At 36.7% G+C, this 21,190-nt stretch overlaps 1 protein-coding gene across 2 annotated transcripts; it reads left to right on the top strand.

Annotated features, from left to right (window-relative positions):
- The first annotated feature begins 6,210 nt into the window (after positions 1 to 6,210).
- On the top strand, positions 6,211 to 20,564 carry csf1b (colony stimulating factor 1b (macrophage)). Of its 2 annotated transcripts, XM_084138807.1 has the most exons (10): positions 6,211 to 6,302; positions 6,460 to 6,573; positions 7,969 to 8,082; positions 8,202 to 8,264; positions 11,367 to 11,537; positions 16,269 to 16,455; positions 16,627 to 16,763; positions 18,876 to 18,922; positions 19,070 to 19,110; positions 20,149 to 20,564. In XM_084138807.1, the coding sequence occupies exons 2-10, from the start codon at positions 6,526 to 6,528 to the stop codon at positions 20,199 to 20,201; spliced, it is 861 nt and encodes a 286-aa protein (XP_083994933.1). In that variant the 5' UTR covers positions 6,211 to 6,302; positions 6,460 to 6,525; the 3' UTR covers positions 20,202 to 20,564. The 2 variants fall into 2 exon arrangements, with proteins under 2 accessions (XP_083994933.1, XP_083994934.1); XM_084138808.1 differs by lacking the exons at positions 6,211 to 6,302; positions 6,460 to 6,573; positions 7,969 to 8,082; positions 8,202 to 8,264 and adding an exon at positions 11,184 to 11,280.
- The last annotated feature ends 626 nt before the right edge of the window (positions 20,565 to 21,190 follow it).

Raw genomic sequence — 21,190 nt, 5'->3', positions numbered from 1 at the left:
GTTGCTCCTGCCTGTTTGCCTGTCTGCCTGTCTATTTGAATTATTATTATTAAAACATTGTGTTGGAAATATATTCGTCTTCATCTGCTTTCCTGCAACCACCTGTGACAGTTATAAAAAGGTTTCTGTCTTAAATAAATGCTTGATCTTTCTTTTCATCAAAGAATCCTGATTTCTAAAAATGTATCCTGAAAATCTAAAAAGAATCCTAAATTTGTTTTATAAAAAAAAAAAAAAAAAAAATATCTAAAAATATTAAGCAGCACAACTGTTTTCAACATTGATCAGAATTACAAATGTTTTTGATCAGCAAATCATCATATTATAATGATTTCTGAAGGATCATGTGACACTGAAGACTGGAGTAATGTTGAAAATGCAGCTTTGCCATCACAGGAATAAATTACTTTTTAAAATATAGTAAAATAGAAAACAGCTATTTTAAATTGTAACAAAATTTCACAATACTACTGTTTTACTGTATTTTGATTAAATAAATGCAGCCTTTGTGAGCGTAACGTTAAGAAATGAGCTTTTACTCAAAGTTTAGTTTATTTTATTTTATTTGTATAGCACATTTAAAAACAACGTGAGTTGGCCAAAGTGCTTTCCATTAACCCTCAAGCCGTATTCACATTGCAGCCCTTAATCCCGGGTTCGTGGACAAATTTGGGCACAGAGGTCTCAGGTGTGATCCAAATTTTTTTTTTTTTTTACAATATTCCAACAGCATAAATAGCAAAAAATACAAAACAACATTAAACACCACACCAAACCAAAATACAATTAAAATGCAAGACAACAGTAAAACAAGATAAACTCAACTGCTAGCTCAACCATAAGCCTGGGCAAGTAAATGCGCCCTTGCTTTAAAAACACCCAATGTACAACATCTAATATCAGAAGGCAGGTTATTCCAGAGACGGGGTGCAGCAACTGTGAACAGAACAGTGTGTTCCCTTTAAGTCAGTCACTACGAGTTAGTAATGGTTGACAAAATGGGGGTTTCGCTAGAGAGAGAAACCCATCGTGGGTACGCCTGTAGTTCCAATGACCCCGCTGGTTCAGGACTTCACATATGCCCTCTTGGGACCTTGCATCCCTTCGAGCCATTGCACTCAGTCGAGCTAAAGTATCTCTCTATGAAGACGCCGCTCCTGGTTGCTTTGGCCTCCATCAAGAGGGTAGGGGACCTGCAGGCATTTTCGGTTGACGAAGCGTGCCTGGAATTCGGGCCGGCTAACTCTCATGTGATCTTGAGACCCCGGCCTGGATATGTGCCCAAGATTCCCACCACACCCTTCAGGGATCAGGTGGTGAACCTGCAAGCGCTGCCCCCAGCCTTGGCACTGCTCTGTCCAATACGCGCTCTCCGTACTTGCGTAGACAGAACGCGGTGTTTCAGGACCTCAGACCAGCTCTTTGTCTGTTACGGTGGGAAGCTGAAGGGAAAGGCTCTCTCCAAGCAGAGGTTGTCTCACTGGATAGAGCCAGTGTCCTCTCGTGTATTCACTTCCAGTAGCCAGTAAGTAGGACCTGCTCAGTGTCATCGCTTGCTGCGCCATTCCACTCCACAGACTGGATATGTGCGCTATTTTACTCAGATGAGTTCTCCATAGACCCTGAGTTCCTCCTGCACTGTTGATACCATCACCAGAGTGCATGCCCGGTCGGTCAGCCCTCGTGATTGGTTAGGTGCCTCCATGTGCATGGTTCCCCGGTTGGGCAACCCTCACATGTGTATTTCCACGGCTAGTCTCCTCCGAGCATTCTTTCCCTTGGCAAGACCCCTCTTGGTTGAAGACACCGCAAGGTTGAAAAATTCCACCCTGTGGGCTGGATAACTCCATATATCCCGTACATGGGTCATATGTGTATTTTAAGTTCTCCCTGCGGGTAGGCGCTGTTACATATTCCATCTGGGATATGCTACCTAGTGTACCTTGGTATTCTTGCGTTAGCCTGGCCCTTCATTCGTGCTAGCCTCACGACAAGGAGCTGGGGCTTGCGCAGGACACTGGAAGACAGTGGCGAGATTAGATTGGGACCCCCATTTCGTCAGTCTCTGACGTAACTCGTAGCGACGGACTGAAAGGGAATGTCTCGGTTACGTATGTAACCCTCGGTTCCCTGAAGTTACGTCCACATGCCACTTCCGCTGTACTGCTGAAACGGCCGGGGCGCACAGTCTCGGCTCCTCAGCAGGTAACATAATGCGAGATTGCACTCTCGGCTCCTTTTTATACCCACGTATATCCTTTTATACTACCATCCGCAGACCGATGGTATTTTCATACCATTGGCTGGTTTTCTAATACTCGAAGATGATAGGGCTCTCTAGGAAAACCCCCATTTCGTCAGTCACTGAAGTAACGTCTCCGTTCCCTCCTTCAGGGAACGAGGGTTACATACAACCGAGACGTTCTATTTACAGGTCAAACATTTGATTGACATAGCCTTCTGTTTGTTTCACAGCTCATTTTGACATATTTTAATAACTACAGATATGGCAATAAAATACAGCAAAGTAATACACATGACATCTGAAAAAAAAGGACAAAAGTGGCTTGTACTTTACTTAACATCATTTCCCCCAGACAGTAAGATTGAAACTTAACTAGATGAAAACCTTGCTGTGAGGTGAGATACAGGACGAAACCAAAGCATAAATTATTTGCTTTGACAGGCATTTTTCAAGAAACACAAAAGCAGACACTAAAGAACAATAAAGATAAGAGTCATCTGAAGACAACTCTGATGAAATTTGCCCTAGTGTCACCGAACAGGCAGACGCTAAGAATTCATCCACAACATCCTTCCATTGTTCCAGTATGTGTCCTTCCAAAAAAATAAAACCAAAGGTCTCATCTGAGCTATCATAATCTGCATTTATTGACTACACAGCTAAATTTAAAAGAAGCTCACTGATATCTTCCAAATTAGATGGTAGATAGGCTGTTTTGTCCATGCATGTGACATCCCCAAAGGCATATTCCATTTTCAAAGGCACATTCCGGGAAAATATCAAGGATAAGTTTATCCAAATCATTTTGAAATGTAATAATACATAACATTTACATTCCCTTCCCCTTGAGGCAGCTCCATTCATGAAAGGGTTAGATAGTAGATCTAACCTCACAGTCAGTCTAATGGGTTTCGTTCAAGGTCAGAATCTCATCATCAGTTGGTCATATCCTCAGTTTAAGTATTTTTGAATAAAGACAGTAACTCTTCAATAGTTGTGAAGTAGTAAGCTGTACACACTACCTGTTATATACTTGTGTATTTCTTCATTTAAAACATTCTTCAAAATGAGCCAAAAGTTCAGTCAAAAATGTGCCTTTTGTTAGCAAACCGATAACTTCAGTGCCCAAGATCAGTTGTCCTTAGATCAAGCACACATGCAAGACATATGATCAGCTCATCTCATGCTCAGAAGTGCTTAACACAGCATTATGTGTCCTTCTCATTTGCAAAACTGTAATTAAATACTGCTATAAAAAATGTTTAAACAATTATATATAATATAATATATAATATATATACTGTATATTTATATATTTAATATATTTTACTATATATTTAATATATAATACTTTTCATTTGAAATAAATTCACCATTATTTTGAACTATTAACTATTAAGAAGTTTGGAATCAGCTATTTAAAAAAAGATTACACTTTTATTCAGCAAGGATGCATTAAATTGATCAAAAGTGACCGTCAAGACATGTGACACTGACTGAAGACTGGAGTAATGGCAGCTGAAAACTCAGCTTTGCCACCACAAGCATAAATTACATTTTAAAATATATTAATATAGAAAAAAAATTACAGTTGTTTTATTTTATTCTGATAATATTTCATATTTTTTCTGTTTTTAATGTATTTTTGATCTAATAAATGCAGCCTCGGTGAGTAAGACTTCTTTCAAAAACATTAGAGTTTAGTTTTGTTTAATAAAGACTTTATTGTGATGAGCAAGGCCAGGGCAGAGTGCCGTGGGATCGGAGCAAGGCCAGTCACACCGGTCTCAAGTCCCACGGAGGAGCTCGGGAAGGATAAAAGGATGAGTAATGACAGTGAAGGACAAGAGAGGACCAGGCCTGGGACTTTATGTTGTTTATATTTTGTTTTCATTTATGAGGCAATCATCCGTGAGGGGATTAAATGATCATGTTAAACAACTAGTCCCCCTCTCTCCTTATGGTCCTCAAGGAAAGTTCAAAGAATTTGTGGATCTGGTTCTCGCAAAGAGTGGCTCCTTGTCCACAGTGGGTGAGGTGGAGGAAAAATTTACCAGCCACTCGACCATCCTGCACACCCCGGACCCAAGACCCATCCATCCTCATACTGCGCACTCAACGGAATTTGAGACAGAGCTCACCGCAGACCCAGATCCTAAGCCCAAGCATATGCCAGGCGCAATATTTGTCCCGAAGCCATTTGCTGAGTGAACAGGTATGAAAGATGGCTCCAACTTCCGGAGTGTCAATGGAGATCAATGGCATGGAGTGGAGCCCCGCCCTTATGCCCACCACTGAGGAAGAGTTGCTCGATCTGGTCCCTATGGGAATAGATGATGACATTGACTATGCGAGTTCTAAATGCCTCCAGTCTCCACTGGTCCCATACAGACCCTTGTCTCCTTTGTCACTACTGGTTCCGCCTAGCTCCCAAGCTCCGTTGTTGCCGTTGGATTCGTCCAGCTCCCAAGCTCCTTCATCACTGCTGGCTCTGCCCAGCTCCCAAGTTCTTTCATTGCCACTGGTCCCGCCCAGCTTCCTACTTCCTCCTCTTCGGCAGATTCCATCCAGGTTCTCAGCCCGCCTCCACTGGCTCCTTTCAGCTCCTTTCAGCTCCTCTGCACCTCCTTTGGTGGCTCCACCCAGCTATTCGGATCCACCTTTGTTCTGTCTCAAACTTCGCCTTGGTGTAAGGATCCCCTAGGTCCACCCCAGGCCTCAGAGCCCTAGACTCCACGTCCCAGACTCTACCTCGGCCTGTTGACCCATTGTTTCTTCTTTGGCTCTACCATAGTTTGTGATTCCTCAGGCTCCGTCGGGCTCCCTCATCTCTCTGTCTCCACCTTGGTTAGTCATCACCCTTCCATCAGACTTCTGGGCCTCCAGCTACGCCTCGTCCCTTCACCCCTTTAGCTCCATTGGGCTCCCTCCAGCTTCACCGTTGTCATCGCTCCCACCAGCTCGGTCTGCCAAGCCCTGGATGCATTTAGCTAGCATTTAGCTAGCTTAGCTTTGTTTCTATGGTTACTTATTGATTATTTGATTATGTTCACCTGTTCATCATCTAGTGTCCTCTGTATGAATCAAGCATATATACTCTCTGTGGTTCAGTTAGTCTTTGTTGATTCTCATTTGCATTATGTGTGGGTTTTGCTCCATTGTTCTGCTCCACTGTTGTCCTCGCTCCCACCATCTCGGACTGCTAAGCCCCGGATCCATTTTGCTAGTTTGTTCCCATGGTTACTACATATATATATGTGTGTATATATATATATACTGTATATATGTTTCAGTTACTCTTTGTTGGTTCTCATTTGCATTATGTGTGGTTTGTGTTGCTCTTATTGTTCTCCAAGTGATCTCCTGAATGTTTGGTTTAATAAAGGATTTATATTTTGGAAAACTCCTTTGTCTTCATCGTGTGTGTTGGCAATGACAGCATGACAGAACATAAATTCTTAAACCATATATGCAGTCAACATTAAATATCACCAATTCATCAGAAAACAGTTGTTCTTTCATGTCTCATGGAGCCCTGGAAATACCAGAATTTGTGATTGACACCTTGTTCTTTAATCTTGTCCAAGCCTATGGTGAACATCGTCCTTCCCCCTCTCTTGAGAGCAATGACTTTTGCTCTGACAGTTAATATGTTAAGATGTCTCTCAGCATGCTTCAGAAGGTTCAAATCTATCCCAGAAACATGGAGAACATCTGAGCATCAGCATACCAAAAGAAGAAAAGAAAAAAAAAATGGTGTGAAAACAGCCCACAAACAGGTAGATGGGTGAGTCATAGCGGGGTTTGTGGGAAGGATAGAGAAAGATCCTGAGGCTGAAATCAAATAATTAATTGTGTCACATTTAATACATAGGCATGCCCAGTATTTAAATTTGAAAAGACACGTGAGCAGGAAACCTTGCTTTCATAAAGCCATTATGAAACATGAGAACGCAAGAAAAAGAGAGGACGAGAGAGGTATGGGCATGAAAAGGCGGAGAAGAAGTTAATGAAAAAGACAAGGAGGGGGTGAAGGGAAGGGAAAAAGAGAGTTCCTGTGAGAAAATTCACTAGACACACAAGTTGTTTAATCTTTGTGCCCTGCTTAACAAGAATGTGCATTAAATTCAATGTCTGGGTCAGAGTGCTTTAGTTTATATGGTGGATCGATTCCTTTATGAGCTTTTCTGTCATTCTGCTTCAACTCTTCACAGCAAAAAATCACCTGGATCTGCTCAAATGCATCTAATTGAGGATTGTAATCTTCTCCTGCTGGATCCATGAGCCAGATGAACAACCCTACACCCCTTCACTTCTACACAACTAAGGTAGGCTTGAAGGTCTTCAGTGGACCTCATGTGGTCTTTCTAAAAGCTGGAAACCCCTCTCTTACCGATTTGATTTTGAATATGTAAAAGACAAGCAGCAATGTTTTTACTACACGTTATCATTTTCTGGAGTACAAGTATTTAGACTTTGTTAAGATGATTCGGGGGGATGAAGTGGTAGTATTTATGCATTTATTTACTCCAGCATGTCTAACATATTCTTAAAAATGCTTCTTTTGTAGAAATGTTCACATTCATTCATTTACGTCACACATCCACTGATATGGTACATCTGCTTATGCTGCATTGTCAATAGAGATTCAGTTTACCTTCAATTCAACATAGCTAAAACATTTTTAAAAGGACAAAACACACTTTATTAATATTGAACAATTGAGTTCTTTTTACAGCCGTTTGCATTGTGAGTGAATTTGTGTGTGTGTGTGTGTGTGTGTGTGTTTGTGTGTGTGTATAGATTTTTACTGTCAAAATCAATTAATAGCTCAAGATAAGTTCCTTTTTTTTGTATTAATTGGCAGAAACATGACTGGACTGTGGTTAAATCAATCTCTGCAGATGAATCTTGATAAGGATTGAACACAAGTTATTGTTTAGTGTATGCTGGCTGTTAAAATTATGATATTCACTGCCTCATAAAAATAACTTTCAAAAGAAACTTAAAAAAAAATGGAGCAGATGCAGAAATGTTAAAAGGATCAGGATCCAGTGCCGACAGAAAGAAGGACAAAAAGATAAAGAAAGAAAGAAAGAAAGAAAGAAAGAAAGAAAGAAAGAAAGAAAGAAAGAAAGAAAGAAAGAAAGAAAGAAAGAAAGAAAAAAAGAGAAAGAAAGAAAGAAAGAAAGAAAGAAAGAAAGAAAGAAAGAAAGAAAGAAAGAAAGAAAGAAAGAAAGAAAGAAAGAAAGAAAGAAAGAGAAAGAAAGAAATATTTTTAGTAAGGGAAGACAGCTGCCAGTGACATGGCAAAAAAGACATTTTTAATTTTGATTTTCCACCAATGAGCTCAACTTGCAAGAAAAAGCTTTCATGACAGTATATATGTATATGAAATATGTTTTGTTTTATTTGAAAATATTTTAAAATGTAATTTATTACTGTGATACAACGCTGAATTTTCAGCATCATTACCCCAGTCTTCAGTGTCACATGATCCTTCAGAAATCATTCTAATATGCTGATTTGCTGCTCGAGAAACATTTATTATTGTTTTCAATGTTGAAAACAGTTGTGTAGATTTTTTTTTAGGATTCTTTGATACATAGAAAGTTCAAAAGAAAAGCATTTATTTGAGACTAGAAATAGAATCTTTTGTAACATTAGAAATGTCTTTACTGTCACTTTTGATCACTTTTAGTTTTCTTTGCTTGCCACTATAGGGGAGGAATGTGTGTGTTCTCATGCTACTGTGTGTTCCCCTCTCCATGATGGACATCCCTGGTCCTTGCAAACATGCCATAACCATGGACCACCTGCTTCAACTAAAACAACTGGTGAGGAATCACATCTCAATAAAGCTTCAAGGGGTCATCCTTTGATGTTTTTTAAATGTGGCAGCTCAAAGCCTAGCAATGTCTCCTAACTTTTCATCTCATGTCTTTTTACTCTTCAGATCAGTAACCAGTTGCGGACTGGCTGTTCAATCACATATTCATTCATTGAGAGAAAACACCTGGTAAGAGCGTCTTTAAAACATTGTCTTGCTCTACTTTTAAAACAATGTTTAAAAACAGGTTTGTGCTCTTTCCATAATACAAGATTCTATTCCAAAATCTTCTGTTTCGAATCTGCCCTTGGAAATGCAGCAAAGTTGGAGGTGTGTTTTAGATTAGATGCTCACTCCAAAATGTCATCACTCATAGATGAGATTTCCATTGTGGCATCCATGACATGGTTGAATTCAGCATGCATTTTGATGTAGATCTTTGATGTATCTGTTGGTACCATTTTGTATGTAACTCCAAACTTCTGAACTTTAGTTTAGTTTCTTAAATCTGAAACATATTCAATAGGACCATATTACAGTAATCAGCGTTGAGGGTAGCGCGTTACAAGTAATACGAGTTATGTAATCAGATAACTATTTTCAAGTAACTAGTAAAGGAACACATTACTTTTACATTTACAACAAAATATCTTACTTTTTGAAAGGTTTGTACTCTACTGTACAGGCATGAATGAGCATTTTCTTCAGCCTGAGGAAACTTTCCCCAACACTGACGGTAACACTTTGCAATAAAGTCCCATTAGTTAACATTAACAAACAATAAGAAATACATTTAGTAGAGTTTTTAGTAATCTTTTTGAACATTAGTTAGTTGGCACATTTATTTTCACATTGCACACATTAAGGTCCATAAAATAATAGTATTAACATATACATTTTCAATGTTCAATGTTCAAATGTTGTGGACCTACTTTATATTAAGTGTCTTTAACTACTTTGTAACATTTAAATGAATCATTTGATACAAAGCTCTCATTGTGTTATCTCATACAGGTTTTTACTTCTACTATTTACTTCTTTGTACTTCTATTTAAAAAGTACCTGAATTTAATTTCAGCTGTAATAATATTTTGTAATTACATATATAATTACACTGTTGAACCCCTGAACCCACCCTTAAACCCAACTAGACCACCAAACCTGTCCCTAAACTTACCTGTATCCCACCTCAATAGCAGAAAAGGTATTTTGCAATACAACATGCATTGTACCTAACAATTTTGTTGTTGTTGTTGATGTAAGTACAAAAGCTGCGTCCCAGTTCAGAGGCCACTAATGCACATTAACAAATGGAAACTTATTGGAAAGTGTTACCCATATTCAGCCGCAGATTGTCTGTAAAGACAGATGGGGCAGGGCCCCACTAAAATATTTATCCAAACATAGACCTCTATACACACTAAATTAATAATAAATTGTACATGTGGTCAGCATTCTGCAACAAATATTTTTCGGATTTTCTAGACTATTATAAAGGGGTCATGAACTGCATTGTTTTATTGTTTTTTAATGTTTCCTGGGGTGTACTTATAATGTTCCTGGGGTGCACATAAAAAATTAAGTAAATTTAGAAATAAAAGGCATTTCTCCTACCCTGATTTTAGCCCTCTGATTTTGAAGGGCTAAGGGCCACTGCTGTGATTGGCTAACACCTTTGCATATGAAATAAGTATTACATGTGGAAATCTCTCAAAAACTTTTAGTGCGTTTTTACTATTACAGCTCTCAAGATTAACTAATTGAGAAAGGTGTTGATTATAGCATTATATTTAGATCTATAGCATTTAGATTGTGGCATGAAAGGTTGCAGTGATCCGTATTATAGCTGATCACAGACATGTTGAGAGCATGAATGCAACACTGTAAAAATAAATTACATCCCCAAGTCAAAAATTTCAAGTGACCGATAACATCTAAATTTTTCAATTAGTCTGACGTATTATTTCTCATTGAGCCAATGTTAAAAGACTATTGCAACGAGAATTTCAATTGAAAAATTTAGATGTTATCGGTCACTTGAAATTTTTGATTTGGGAGGGTTAGAAATTTTTTACAGTGAATGATCTCGTCATTGCAACTCTATTTCGTCACTTTATCGAATGGTTTCATCATAACTAACTGTGCAAACCATGGTGCAAAAGTTCCTAAACGTAAGTTAGTATATAAGCAGTCGCTTACCTCTCTCTAGCATCAGCTGTTCCAGTATCCCTCCACCTCCCCAAACTCCACCTTCATCTTAGGTACCTTGCCCTTCAATTATCATATCCTACATATGGGAAATGATACGGGGGGGGGATCAGAGCTCGAGTTGAAGCTGCTTCATCGAGCCCCTCTTCAGTGGACAGCAAGCCAAATAAGTTTAACCTAATATCTTAAAGATTTTATGGGCAAACAAACTCGTTAATTTAAATAAGAGATTCATTGATTATAACAGGAGTTTTGGTGCGAATCCAGAACTCAGTCACTGATAAACTCGCGCTGACTGATTCATAGCTCTAGCGATTGTAAAGGGAGCATTCTTTGATCACTTTCTATGTATAATTTAATCACAGTTTAAATAACAGATCATTTTCATCCTACTAAGAGAAACAATATGAAGTTGCCCTTTTAGTCACTGGTTTGATTTACTGATACATAGACAAAAAACATCTGACTGTACATGAATACATATCAGAAATCACTGGACATAGATCAGGCATTATAATTAACACGGTTACTTACATGTTGTGCCAATACTGTCGAGTTCATATTGTAAGTCTGTTTGCAAAGCCTGCTCCGAAATTGAGACTGATTTACCAAAGAATCCACAGTAAAATGGACTGAACAAATATATAATGCTCAACTGAGACCTTCTCAATGTTGAAAATAAATGACCACATTACTAGCATTAGGATCCTTAGGAAGGTAATGTTGTTTTTAGTTCCAGTGATCCTGTATCACTCTTCTCTCCTCATCATCTCACTAACATGCCAGTGGGCGGGGCCAAAGGTGCAGTGATGAAGTAGGTGTTGATCTTCTTCTGCAGAGCGTGCTCCTGTGAATAGCCTTTATACAGTAGTTCTGTTGTGTGATGTGTCATGGCCAGGAACCGCTACTGCCCATATTACAGAAAATGATCCACAAAGTACATGTTGATTTCTCCAGCAAAACCAAAGCCAGCTGCCTTATCTCTTTTGAAAGCAGAGTTAAGTACACGTGCTAATGTGCCAGATTTTATTCTCCAGTTGTCGCCAACCTGTTTCTTACTCATTCTCCTTCTTTGTTTTTTAGAGCGTTGTGTGTTATGTGAAGGCTACTTTGCCAAGGGTCCTTGAACTGTTCAACGTCCACTTCAAATATGTGCGGGGCTCAGGAAGTGCTCAAGCAGTGGTCTCCATACAGAACCTCATTCTCAACATCTACTCCCAACACTGCATACCTTTACTGAATGAAGAACTGGAGGTGTTTGCACTCACACTCACATATCTTGATCTCAGGGACAAAACGTCTTAACAAGGTTCTCTAGGCTACTTTAAAATTAGTTAATAATTGTCAAGAAATAAAAAAAAATTAAATAATAAAAGCTCTTAAAAATAAAGGTTCTTTATTGGCATTGATTGTTCCATTAAGAACCTTTAACATGGAATACTTCCAATGCACAAAAGGTTTATGATAGTGGTAAAAGGTTCTTTGGATTATTAAAATGTTCTTTACAGTACATAAAGTACATCACTGCAAAAAACCCTTTTAGAACCTTTATTTTTATGATGTAGTTAACATATTACACAGCTCTCTGGAATACTCCATTCTGATTGGTTCATCGCTGCATTCAGAGGTCTGATATTTTCTACTACTCGCCATACATCAGTCACCCATCTGGTAACTGAAACCGGCGCTACTTTAAACTGGCGTCTCTCACTTCATACAAATGCAACTGGCAGCATCTTGAGTCTCTTATTGATTGGCGTGTAAATTACTCTTTTTTATATATTACAGCGCTACTTAGTTGCAGTGTTCATCTTGCTGAAATATCAGCATGGTTGCAAATTTGATATGAAATAGTTATTGAACTGTTGAAAAGTAACTTACAATTTAAGTTCAGATGAAAATAGTTTCAAGCAAAGCCACATTACTTTTTGAAGGAATTAGATGAGTCAATGATTCAATGACCCATTTGTTCTTAAATAAATCAACCGTTTTGAAAGAATCGGTTGAATGATTGATTCAATTACTCACTTATTAAGACAGTGACTTGCCACCAACTTGGTTACATGTAAAGTATATAAGTATCATTTATGTATGCAATTGTTATAGCAGTGTAGATACATTCATGCCACCTCTGAGTTGCATTAAAGGGTTAGTTCACCAAAAAATGAAAATTCCGTCATTTCCGTCACCTTCATGTCGTTCCAAACCTGTAAGACCTTCGTACATCTTCAGACCACAAATTAAAATATTTTTGATTAAATCCGAGAGCTTTCTGATCCCTCCATAGACGTCCATGTGACTCCAGTGGTTCAAATGTAATGTTATGAAGCGACGAGAATGCTTTTTGTGCAAAAAAACAAACAAACAAAAATAACGACTTTATTCAACAATTTCTTCTCTTCTGTGTCAGATCTCCTACTCTATTCGCATAGTAAACACAGTACAGCACTTCCATTTTCTACGCCAGAATGCCGCCTCACTATTGGCCGATGCTGGTCACGTGAGCACCACGACACACGCGTGTGATGCTGACCCATGAGCCGGCCAATAGTGAGGCGGTGTTCTGACGTAGAACCCGGAAGCACTGCACTGTGTACACTATGTCAACAGCGTAGGAGAATGACGTGGAAGAGATTGTTGAATAAAGTCGTTATTTTGGGGGGGGTTTGCGCACAAAAAGTATTCTCGTTGCTTCATAACATTACATTTGAACTACTGGAGTCACATGGACTATTTTATGATGTCTTTACTACCTTTCTGGACCTTGAAAGTTGCAATGACGTTGCTGTCTATGGAGGGATCAAAAAGCTCTCGGATTTCATAAAAAATATCTTAATTTGTGTTCCAAAGATGAACTAAGGTCTTACAGGTTTGGAACAACATGAGTGTTAGTAATTAATGACAGAATTTTCATTTTTGGGTGAACTAACCCTTTAATCACTGTCTATTTTCCTTTACTTAACAAATGCTATAAAATAAGACTATTGTTCATTGCATTAACAATTGTTAAAGTATATAATCTTTGTGTAAAGTGTTATTCACTTTTTACAGCATTTAAAAAGTATGGTTACTGTGCAACTTTTTAACCCATTGCATTAACTAATTTTTCACCATCTTAATGTAAAGTGTTAGATTGCAAGACAGAGAATTTTGAAGGCCTACATTTCAATGGCAGGTTTGCTTGACTTTGGTCTGAACAAATTGGAATTACATAAATCGCAGAAGCATTTCAAGAGTGTTTGTATGTATATGTGAGTTTAATGAAACCACAAACAGATTTTAAATACTCGGGGGTCACATTTCAGAAGCAGCAGTCTGGAGTTGGTTGTGTTTTCTATATAATGTTGCGATATGAAAGGCTAAAACTGATCCACTCTTTCATGAAATATATTCAGAGACATCACTCAAGCACAAATTTTGGTCCATATCTTTGATCAAATCTGCACTCCTCATATGTTCTTGTCGTGAGAACCACAGATCTCCAGTAAAACCCTCAGAAGTCCTATAGTAATGTAAAGATGTCTGAGGATATATTTGTTTCTTCTTATAGCTTAGAAAGCTAGTTGAGCATTGTTAATCGGTTTACTTACAACCCTGTCACATTTGTAGTCATTTTCTTTAAAAAAATATTTCTTCAAATCCAGCTTGAGAATTTTTCCATCTGGCAGCTGGTGTCGTATATCATCAGTGCGTGAGAAATGTGGTTTCAAGTACAAAAAGTAAAAAGAAGTCATGCTGTCACTTTGTTATAGTTGTAATGTGAAAAGGAACCGTTACAGCCTCTGTACCTGCTTTCAACATTTTTTCTTTTATTCCCAATAAGAAGCTTTTAGTGATTTATTGACAATGTCATTACTAACTGAACTTACATGCACACTAGTGGCATGAGGCAAAAACTTTTTCAGCACCCTCTTCATCAAAATATAATCTCTCATGGCATGACGCAAAGCACGTGGATTATGGGATCCATTCAAACTACACTTAAGGAAACATTTATCTCTAGCTTTGCTGAAGATAATACTGAAAAACAATTTGAAAAATTTGTTTTGCCTTGACTAAGAAAGACTTGACTTAACTTGCGTGAGCTTCTGAGATGCATTTCCAACATTTTATCGTAGGGATTCGAACCTTCAGATCAAAGGAGGAAACATATTGAGGGCAATTTAGAAACATGCTACGCACTTGACAAATTGAACTTAAAACGTTTTTTTTTTTTTTTTTTTTTAAATTCAGCTTTGGTAATCATCAGAGACTTCAAAAACATTAAACATAAAAAAATCGTAAAAAACTACTTTTGAATGGTTGTGTGTAATGCACACTATGATAATGCTACATACATACATACATACATACATACATATATATATATATATATATATATATATATATATATATATATATATATATTTGTAATAAATATATTATTAAACAAATTATTTTATATTTTTAAACTATAATATATAATATACATATAAATATAATTCACTAAAAAAAATAATCTGTCAACATTTATCCACCCATGTTGATCCAAAGCTTTTGTGGAAGACAATGCAAGGTCTTTTCCACGCACTTTCAACATTCAAGCTTCAAAAAGAACACAACCATCATAAACACCATAAAAGTAGTCGATAAGACTCAAGATATATCAAGGATGTCAAGATATTTACTGAACAATGACTTTTAATTTAATTTATGCTCCTCAAACGAGTCATATCCCTCATGAAAAGGAAGTATACATTAGCATAGTTTTAAAAAGAGTACTTATTTGGGATATAATAGGCTATAATTATAAAAATATATACTTATGTGCAAGCTGAATGTAATATTTTTAGACACTTAAATGCACGACACGTTAATTGCAATTCAATAAAAATGTATTATAGTTTCAATCATATTAAAATCAGTTAGCTGAACTTCAGAGTGATTTTTTTTAAACACTTAAGTCTTAAGAGCATCTTTATTTGTAATCGCATAATTACTCCTATTGACTGAAATATTTGAGTTTGAAATTTTACTGCTGAATGTGCTGAAATATACTTTAATGTAATTTATATCGAAACTATTGCCAAGTATTTCAATAAGTGTACATTTGTTAGGATAATGTTTATTTAAAATATATGAACTTTACAGGTAATATGAAATAACACTTTACATGTGTTTAATTTGGTAGTCAACATACAAAAATAAGTGTACCTTAAAGCAGGACAAAAAAATATTTAAACAATGATTTTAATTTGACATGAAGAGTACATAAGTGTGTTAAAAAACCAGCCCGTTCTCATCCCAAGTCGTCATATACTGACGCTTTCAAAATTTCTTCAATATCTGACGCACAAAGCACCCTTTAGCGTCCATATGAGACGCATAACCCTACCACAGACCTAAACCTACCCATAACCGAAGCGTCTCATATTGACGCTAAGGGTGCTTTGTGCGTCGGATATTGGCGAACTTTCGAAAGCGTCAGTTACATGACGCCTAAACCTACTCATAACCGAAGCGTCTCATATGGACGCTAAAGGGTGCTTTGTGCGTCGGATATTGAAGAATGTCTGAAAGTGACGGAAAGTGACGATTTGGGGATGAGAATGCGTTGAAAAAACTGTCATGAAAGTGAATACTCTCTTTAAGTACACTTAAGTTGGCTTTTTTCATTAATATATAATCTGCAAGTATAGTTTTTTTTAAAGTACATACTTAAGATTTGAAGTACACTACAAGTGCACATTCAATTCAAGTAAAAACACTTCTTTTTCACAAGGGATGGTCCACATTTATGATACTTTGATGTTACTATTGTGTTCTTTTTTAAGCGAGCGTTCTTTTAAAAAAGAGAAAGTCGTGGTTTCAGAACAACATGAGGTTGATGATGACAGAATTGACATTTTTATGTGAACTATCCCTTTAAGATCCACAATGATAAATTACACTTGAACCCGATCTCTAAGTATTTATATTTTTTTCTTTCACTCTAACTGTCTGCAGGAGGACCCTGTAGCATTCGAGAGGCAGTACAATGAGACTCCAGTCCAGGCACTTCAAAGAGTCGAGGAGGTTCTGTCCCTCTACTTGCATCTCATCACATCCACTAACACTCCTGTTAACTGGACCTGCGAGCAAGAGTACAACATCAATGTACCTCCTACTGAGACACCGCTAACCACTAGCACAGGTGATTGAACACACACATACATTTGTCTACATGAAAAAGAAACAGGTAGTAGGCAGTTCACAAGTGAAGCTGTTGGCAAGACAGATGATTTTCAAACACACACACACAGACACACATACACACACACATCCCTCCAGCAATGATTAAGACCACATGTTTGTCCTTTGAAAGAGGTTGCGGTGGGATTATTCGGGCAAACTCCTCAGGCGTCCTCCAGTGATCATTTCTACAGACTGGGCTTCATTGTGGTCTCCATCTGTGGAGGATTTCTTTTCCTTCTCACTGCCTGCTGCCTCCTAGAGAGAAAGGTATGCCATTTCTCCATAAATGCCATAAGAGCTTTTTTTGGGGGGGGGTCCAAAGCTTTTATGCACACAATTTGTTATAATGTTATAAGTTTCCAAAAAAGTCAGACAGGCAGACAGTTCTGGTGCTTTTGTTGACATATTTTGAAGACAGGTAGTGACAAACACATTTTCGAGTTATTTCAAAGACTTGGCAAAATTCTAGTGCTTCACGATGAAAGACCTCCAGCCAGCACAATGTGCTTCACCTCAATCTCGTATTGATTTATGATGGTGTGTGTGTGTCTAACGCTGACTATTTACAGCGCCCTTAATTCTTTTAACAACAATTAAACAAAGTCTCTTTGGCTAAATGTGTACCAGACTCAGAACAATTGCTCCAGGAGGAATTGCACATCTCCCTCGGAGCAATTGAGTTCACACGTATGTTCTATATAGTATGAATGTCTGTAGGATCATGAATGTAATCCAGATGTACTACACTGGCCATGTTGCCATTATCATGTGACCAGTGTTGGGTTCAATGCATTGCTAAATAATTAATGAATGTAATTTAATTACTTTTCCCTTGAAAAAGTAAAGTAAGGTATATCTCTTAATTTTTCTGTAATTTAATTAGTTACTTCTGATGTAATTGTATTAAATACTGTATAAGACTACAGACCAATTCTATGTAAAACAATAGTGGATTTAACATCGAAATTTAAAGTTTAATGTTAAAATGTATGTGTTTAATGTCACGTTCAAATACTTTGGTCTTTTATGCAATTTTATATTATTTATTTGAAAGAATTAAAAGAGCAGTTTCATGTCTCTTTTATTGTTCAACTGGTCAAGTTTGATATGGAATTAAGAATGTAATTAGTAATGCCATACTTTTTAGAGAGAGTGATTGATCTAATTACACTGTTGTAATTAGTAGATAGTAATAAATTACTTTTTTACAGTAACTTACCCAACACTAAATGTGACCTATACCAGCGTCAGTTGCGTTGATTCACTGCCATTAATAAATCCTCTCCCGTGGCCTCATGGGATAGTAAAGTGTCCATCGTATGCGCACTATCTTGCCAGAAGTAGTATGTCATCCGGGTACATTTTCCTCACTCTTTTATGAGTGCTGTGATTTTGGACATACTTCTTTACATACTGTTTTTCGCATACTAAAATTATGTGATTTCAGACACAGCCATAAGTCAGTTATTTAGCATGCTAGAAGGTACTCTAGCAATATATGCTAGTTCCCGCTGATGAAAAGCAGCACCACATGATACTATTATCACCTTACTGAAGTTCTCTATAGATTATAGAGGTGTTGTGCCTCAAGTCTGACTGTGAAATATGACTTAAAAGATTTGTATCCTAGTCTAAACAAACAATCTTTTCCCACTTTGGAATAGGATCCCTTGTGAAAAAGAAGTGCACTTAATTCTATAGAATGCGTTCTTGTAGTGTACTTCAAATCCTAAAAGTGTATATATATAGGCCTATTTAAATTTTGTACTGTATAGATAATGTTAATGAAATAAAAGGCCACTTATGCCTACATAGAAAGTACACTTTATTGACTATGTATTGTAACAAGTTTTACTTTAAAGTACATTTTAAATCATTATGTTTTAATAATCGTTTGTCATGTTTGTCCCATTAGCCCCAGCTGGTAGATATTGTAACTACACCATCTGGCAGAAAAAGCATTATTCTCCACTGACAGCCATTAAAATGTTACATTGTAATAATAAATAATAATAATATATTTTTTTTATTATTATTATATTAGTAGGCTAGATATTTTGCCAGCGGCCAGTGTTTTGTAGGCCTCTTAATAGCATGAAATGGATTTGGAATGGATATTTATCCATGTCAGCTGTCATGCTAAAAATTAAAACTGGAGCCAGAAATAGCTTGAAACAAACAGACTGTGAAGGATTTTTCTCACATCTTCCATTCATCATCATTAGGTCAGCTAGTAGTACATCGAACCTCACACTTAAACTGTATCTGGTTTTAAAAAGAGTAACAAAAAGCGAGACGTAAAAAATGAAAAGAGTATTTGTTGAATGTGTGACATCATTCATGCATGTAATTTCATTTGTAATTCTGTTTCCACAACAGAAGCTGCAACGCCAGCTTCACAGAACAAGAATGCCATCGGACTGGGGGTAACTTTGTGTTTTATCTCACCCTATTTTGCTGTACAATGTTTTGATGTTGTCATACACACTGTATATATTTGAATGCCTTGACCTATGACATAATATGTCAAAACTATGCATATAGCAAAGGAATATCAAAATTTCTCTTTACAGATTACAAGTTGTCGAAAACTTTGAAATCCAAGAGGAAGTATGTAAGTATTTGATTTTTAAGTCCTTGCTTGATTTTGCATCAACGTCAAAATTGACAATAAAAATAAATGAATACCTATTACATCCCCCTAGAATAGAAATATGATACTTGGTTTGGTATTTGACAAAAGTAATGGACTTTGGGTAATGCTAAAGGAATAGTTCACTGAAAAAAAAAGAAAATTCTGTCATCATTTACTCACTCTCAAGTTGTTTCAAACCTGTATGGATTTCTTTCTTCTGCTGAACACAAAAAAATATATATTTTAAAGAATGTCAGTAACCAAACAGTTGATGGTCCTTATACACTTCCATAGTATTTTTTGTATATTCAACGGGGCCCATAAACTGTCTGGTTACAAACATTCTTCAAAATATCTTCTTTTGTGTTCAGCAGAAGAAAGAAATTCATACAGGTTTTGGAACAACTTGAGGGTGAGTAAATGTTGACAGAATGTTCAAACTATTACTTAAATGTACATAATTTCAGATATTATCTTCAGCACACAATCATTTGAGATCAGTAGAGGTCAGATGGCCTGGGAAGGACATAAAACATGTTGAATATTGCAAGCAAGTGAAAAAAGAAAAGAAAAAGAAAAACCTTGGTTGAACATTTTGACAAACTGGGGAACTGCAGGACGTTCATGAGTGAATGTCCTTGATGAAAAGCTAATAATTAACTAAGTTATTAAAATGTAAAATAAATATAAATAATTGAAAATAATCAAAATAAAACACAAAAAGTATTAAATTAAATGTAATTATTGAAGGGGGTACTTGAAATAAATCTTATTAGCTGACAAAAAAAAAAAAAAATGAAACGACAAACAAGCCTCTAGTCTAGAGAATGAATTATTATAAGAATGATAAACTGATAGACCTACACACACACACACACACACACACTCATATATACTGCATACTCAACACTTGTCAAACTACTCAGTACTCTCAGCATTCAGATCGTTAACATTCTGAAAAATAACTATAGCGCAGAAGTGCTCATATACTTCCTTCTCCTTTGTCATCTTTTGTAGACCAGACTGACCGACGGAAAGCGCTTGGCTCACACCTCTCCACCGCCTTCTAACTGATTCTCGAATGAAGACAGCAAACAGTGCATCACCAGACGGTGTTTCCATCAGCAGAGGAAACAGACTTATACTTCTGATTATTTGTTAACATTACTCATACATCTTGGGCCTTGTACATATGTAAATTTGCATATTATTACAAACATCTATTTCTGGACTACTGGAAAAGTCAAAGTATTGCATGCTCAGTAATTCTACAGTTACATCAATCCACAAATCACCTGTAACAACAAGAAAAAGAAAATCAGTCAATCATAGTTTGTTTCAAAGTTTGTTTCAGTTGTCAGTCTACTATAATGCTGTTATTGTTCATTTGTGGGCAGTATCTTACAGTAAAGGTTTCATTTGTTAATACAGAACTTTTTTTTCATTTCTTTCCATTTCCAGGTTTAAGGGTTGAGCTAGAATTGTGTGAAAACAATTATTAGGCAAAATACTCTTATATCTAACATATTTTCCAAAAAGAGGTCAAAGGGTTATTTCCCCCGGTGACATACTGATATGAAAATGCTGTTTGAGTTGACGACAGCACATTTTACAAAACAGATTTATTTTAAGAGAGCAGTTTTGCTCGTTTATATTTAGATATGCATACTTTTAAAAATAAAAGTTCTTTATTGGCAGGTTCCATTAAGAACCTTTAACATCCATGGAACCTTACCAATTCACAAAAGGTTCTTTATAGTGGAAAAAGGTTCTTTAGATTATTAAAATGTTCTTCACTAAGAAAAAAAAAAATGGTTCTAAGTTCACAATGGATCACTGAAAAGTTTTTTGGGGAACCAAAAATAGTTCCTCTATAGCATCGCTGCAAACCTTGCTTTTGCAATCTTTATATTATAAGTGTAGCGTATGAGAACTTTAATGTGGTTTAGGACAAAGCCACAGAAAGCCAAAATTAATGCAGGATGGCATAATATACTACAAGGGAACAGAAGAAAACATTTCCAGACATGAATGTTTTCCGGTCGGCCTACTTGAGTGT

This window comes from Abramis brama (assembly GCF_963993115.1).
Source record: "Abramis brama genome assembly, chromosome: 16".
NCBI lineage: Eukaryota > Metazoa > Chordata > Actinopteri > Cypriniformes > Leuciscidae > Abramis > Abramis brama.
The sequence above is the reverse complement of the archived record's forward strand: the minus strand, read 5'-3'. Positions and strand labels throughout refer to the sequence as shown.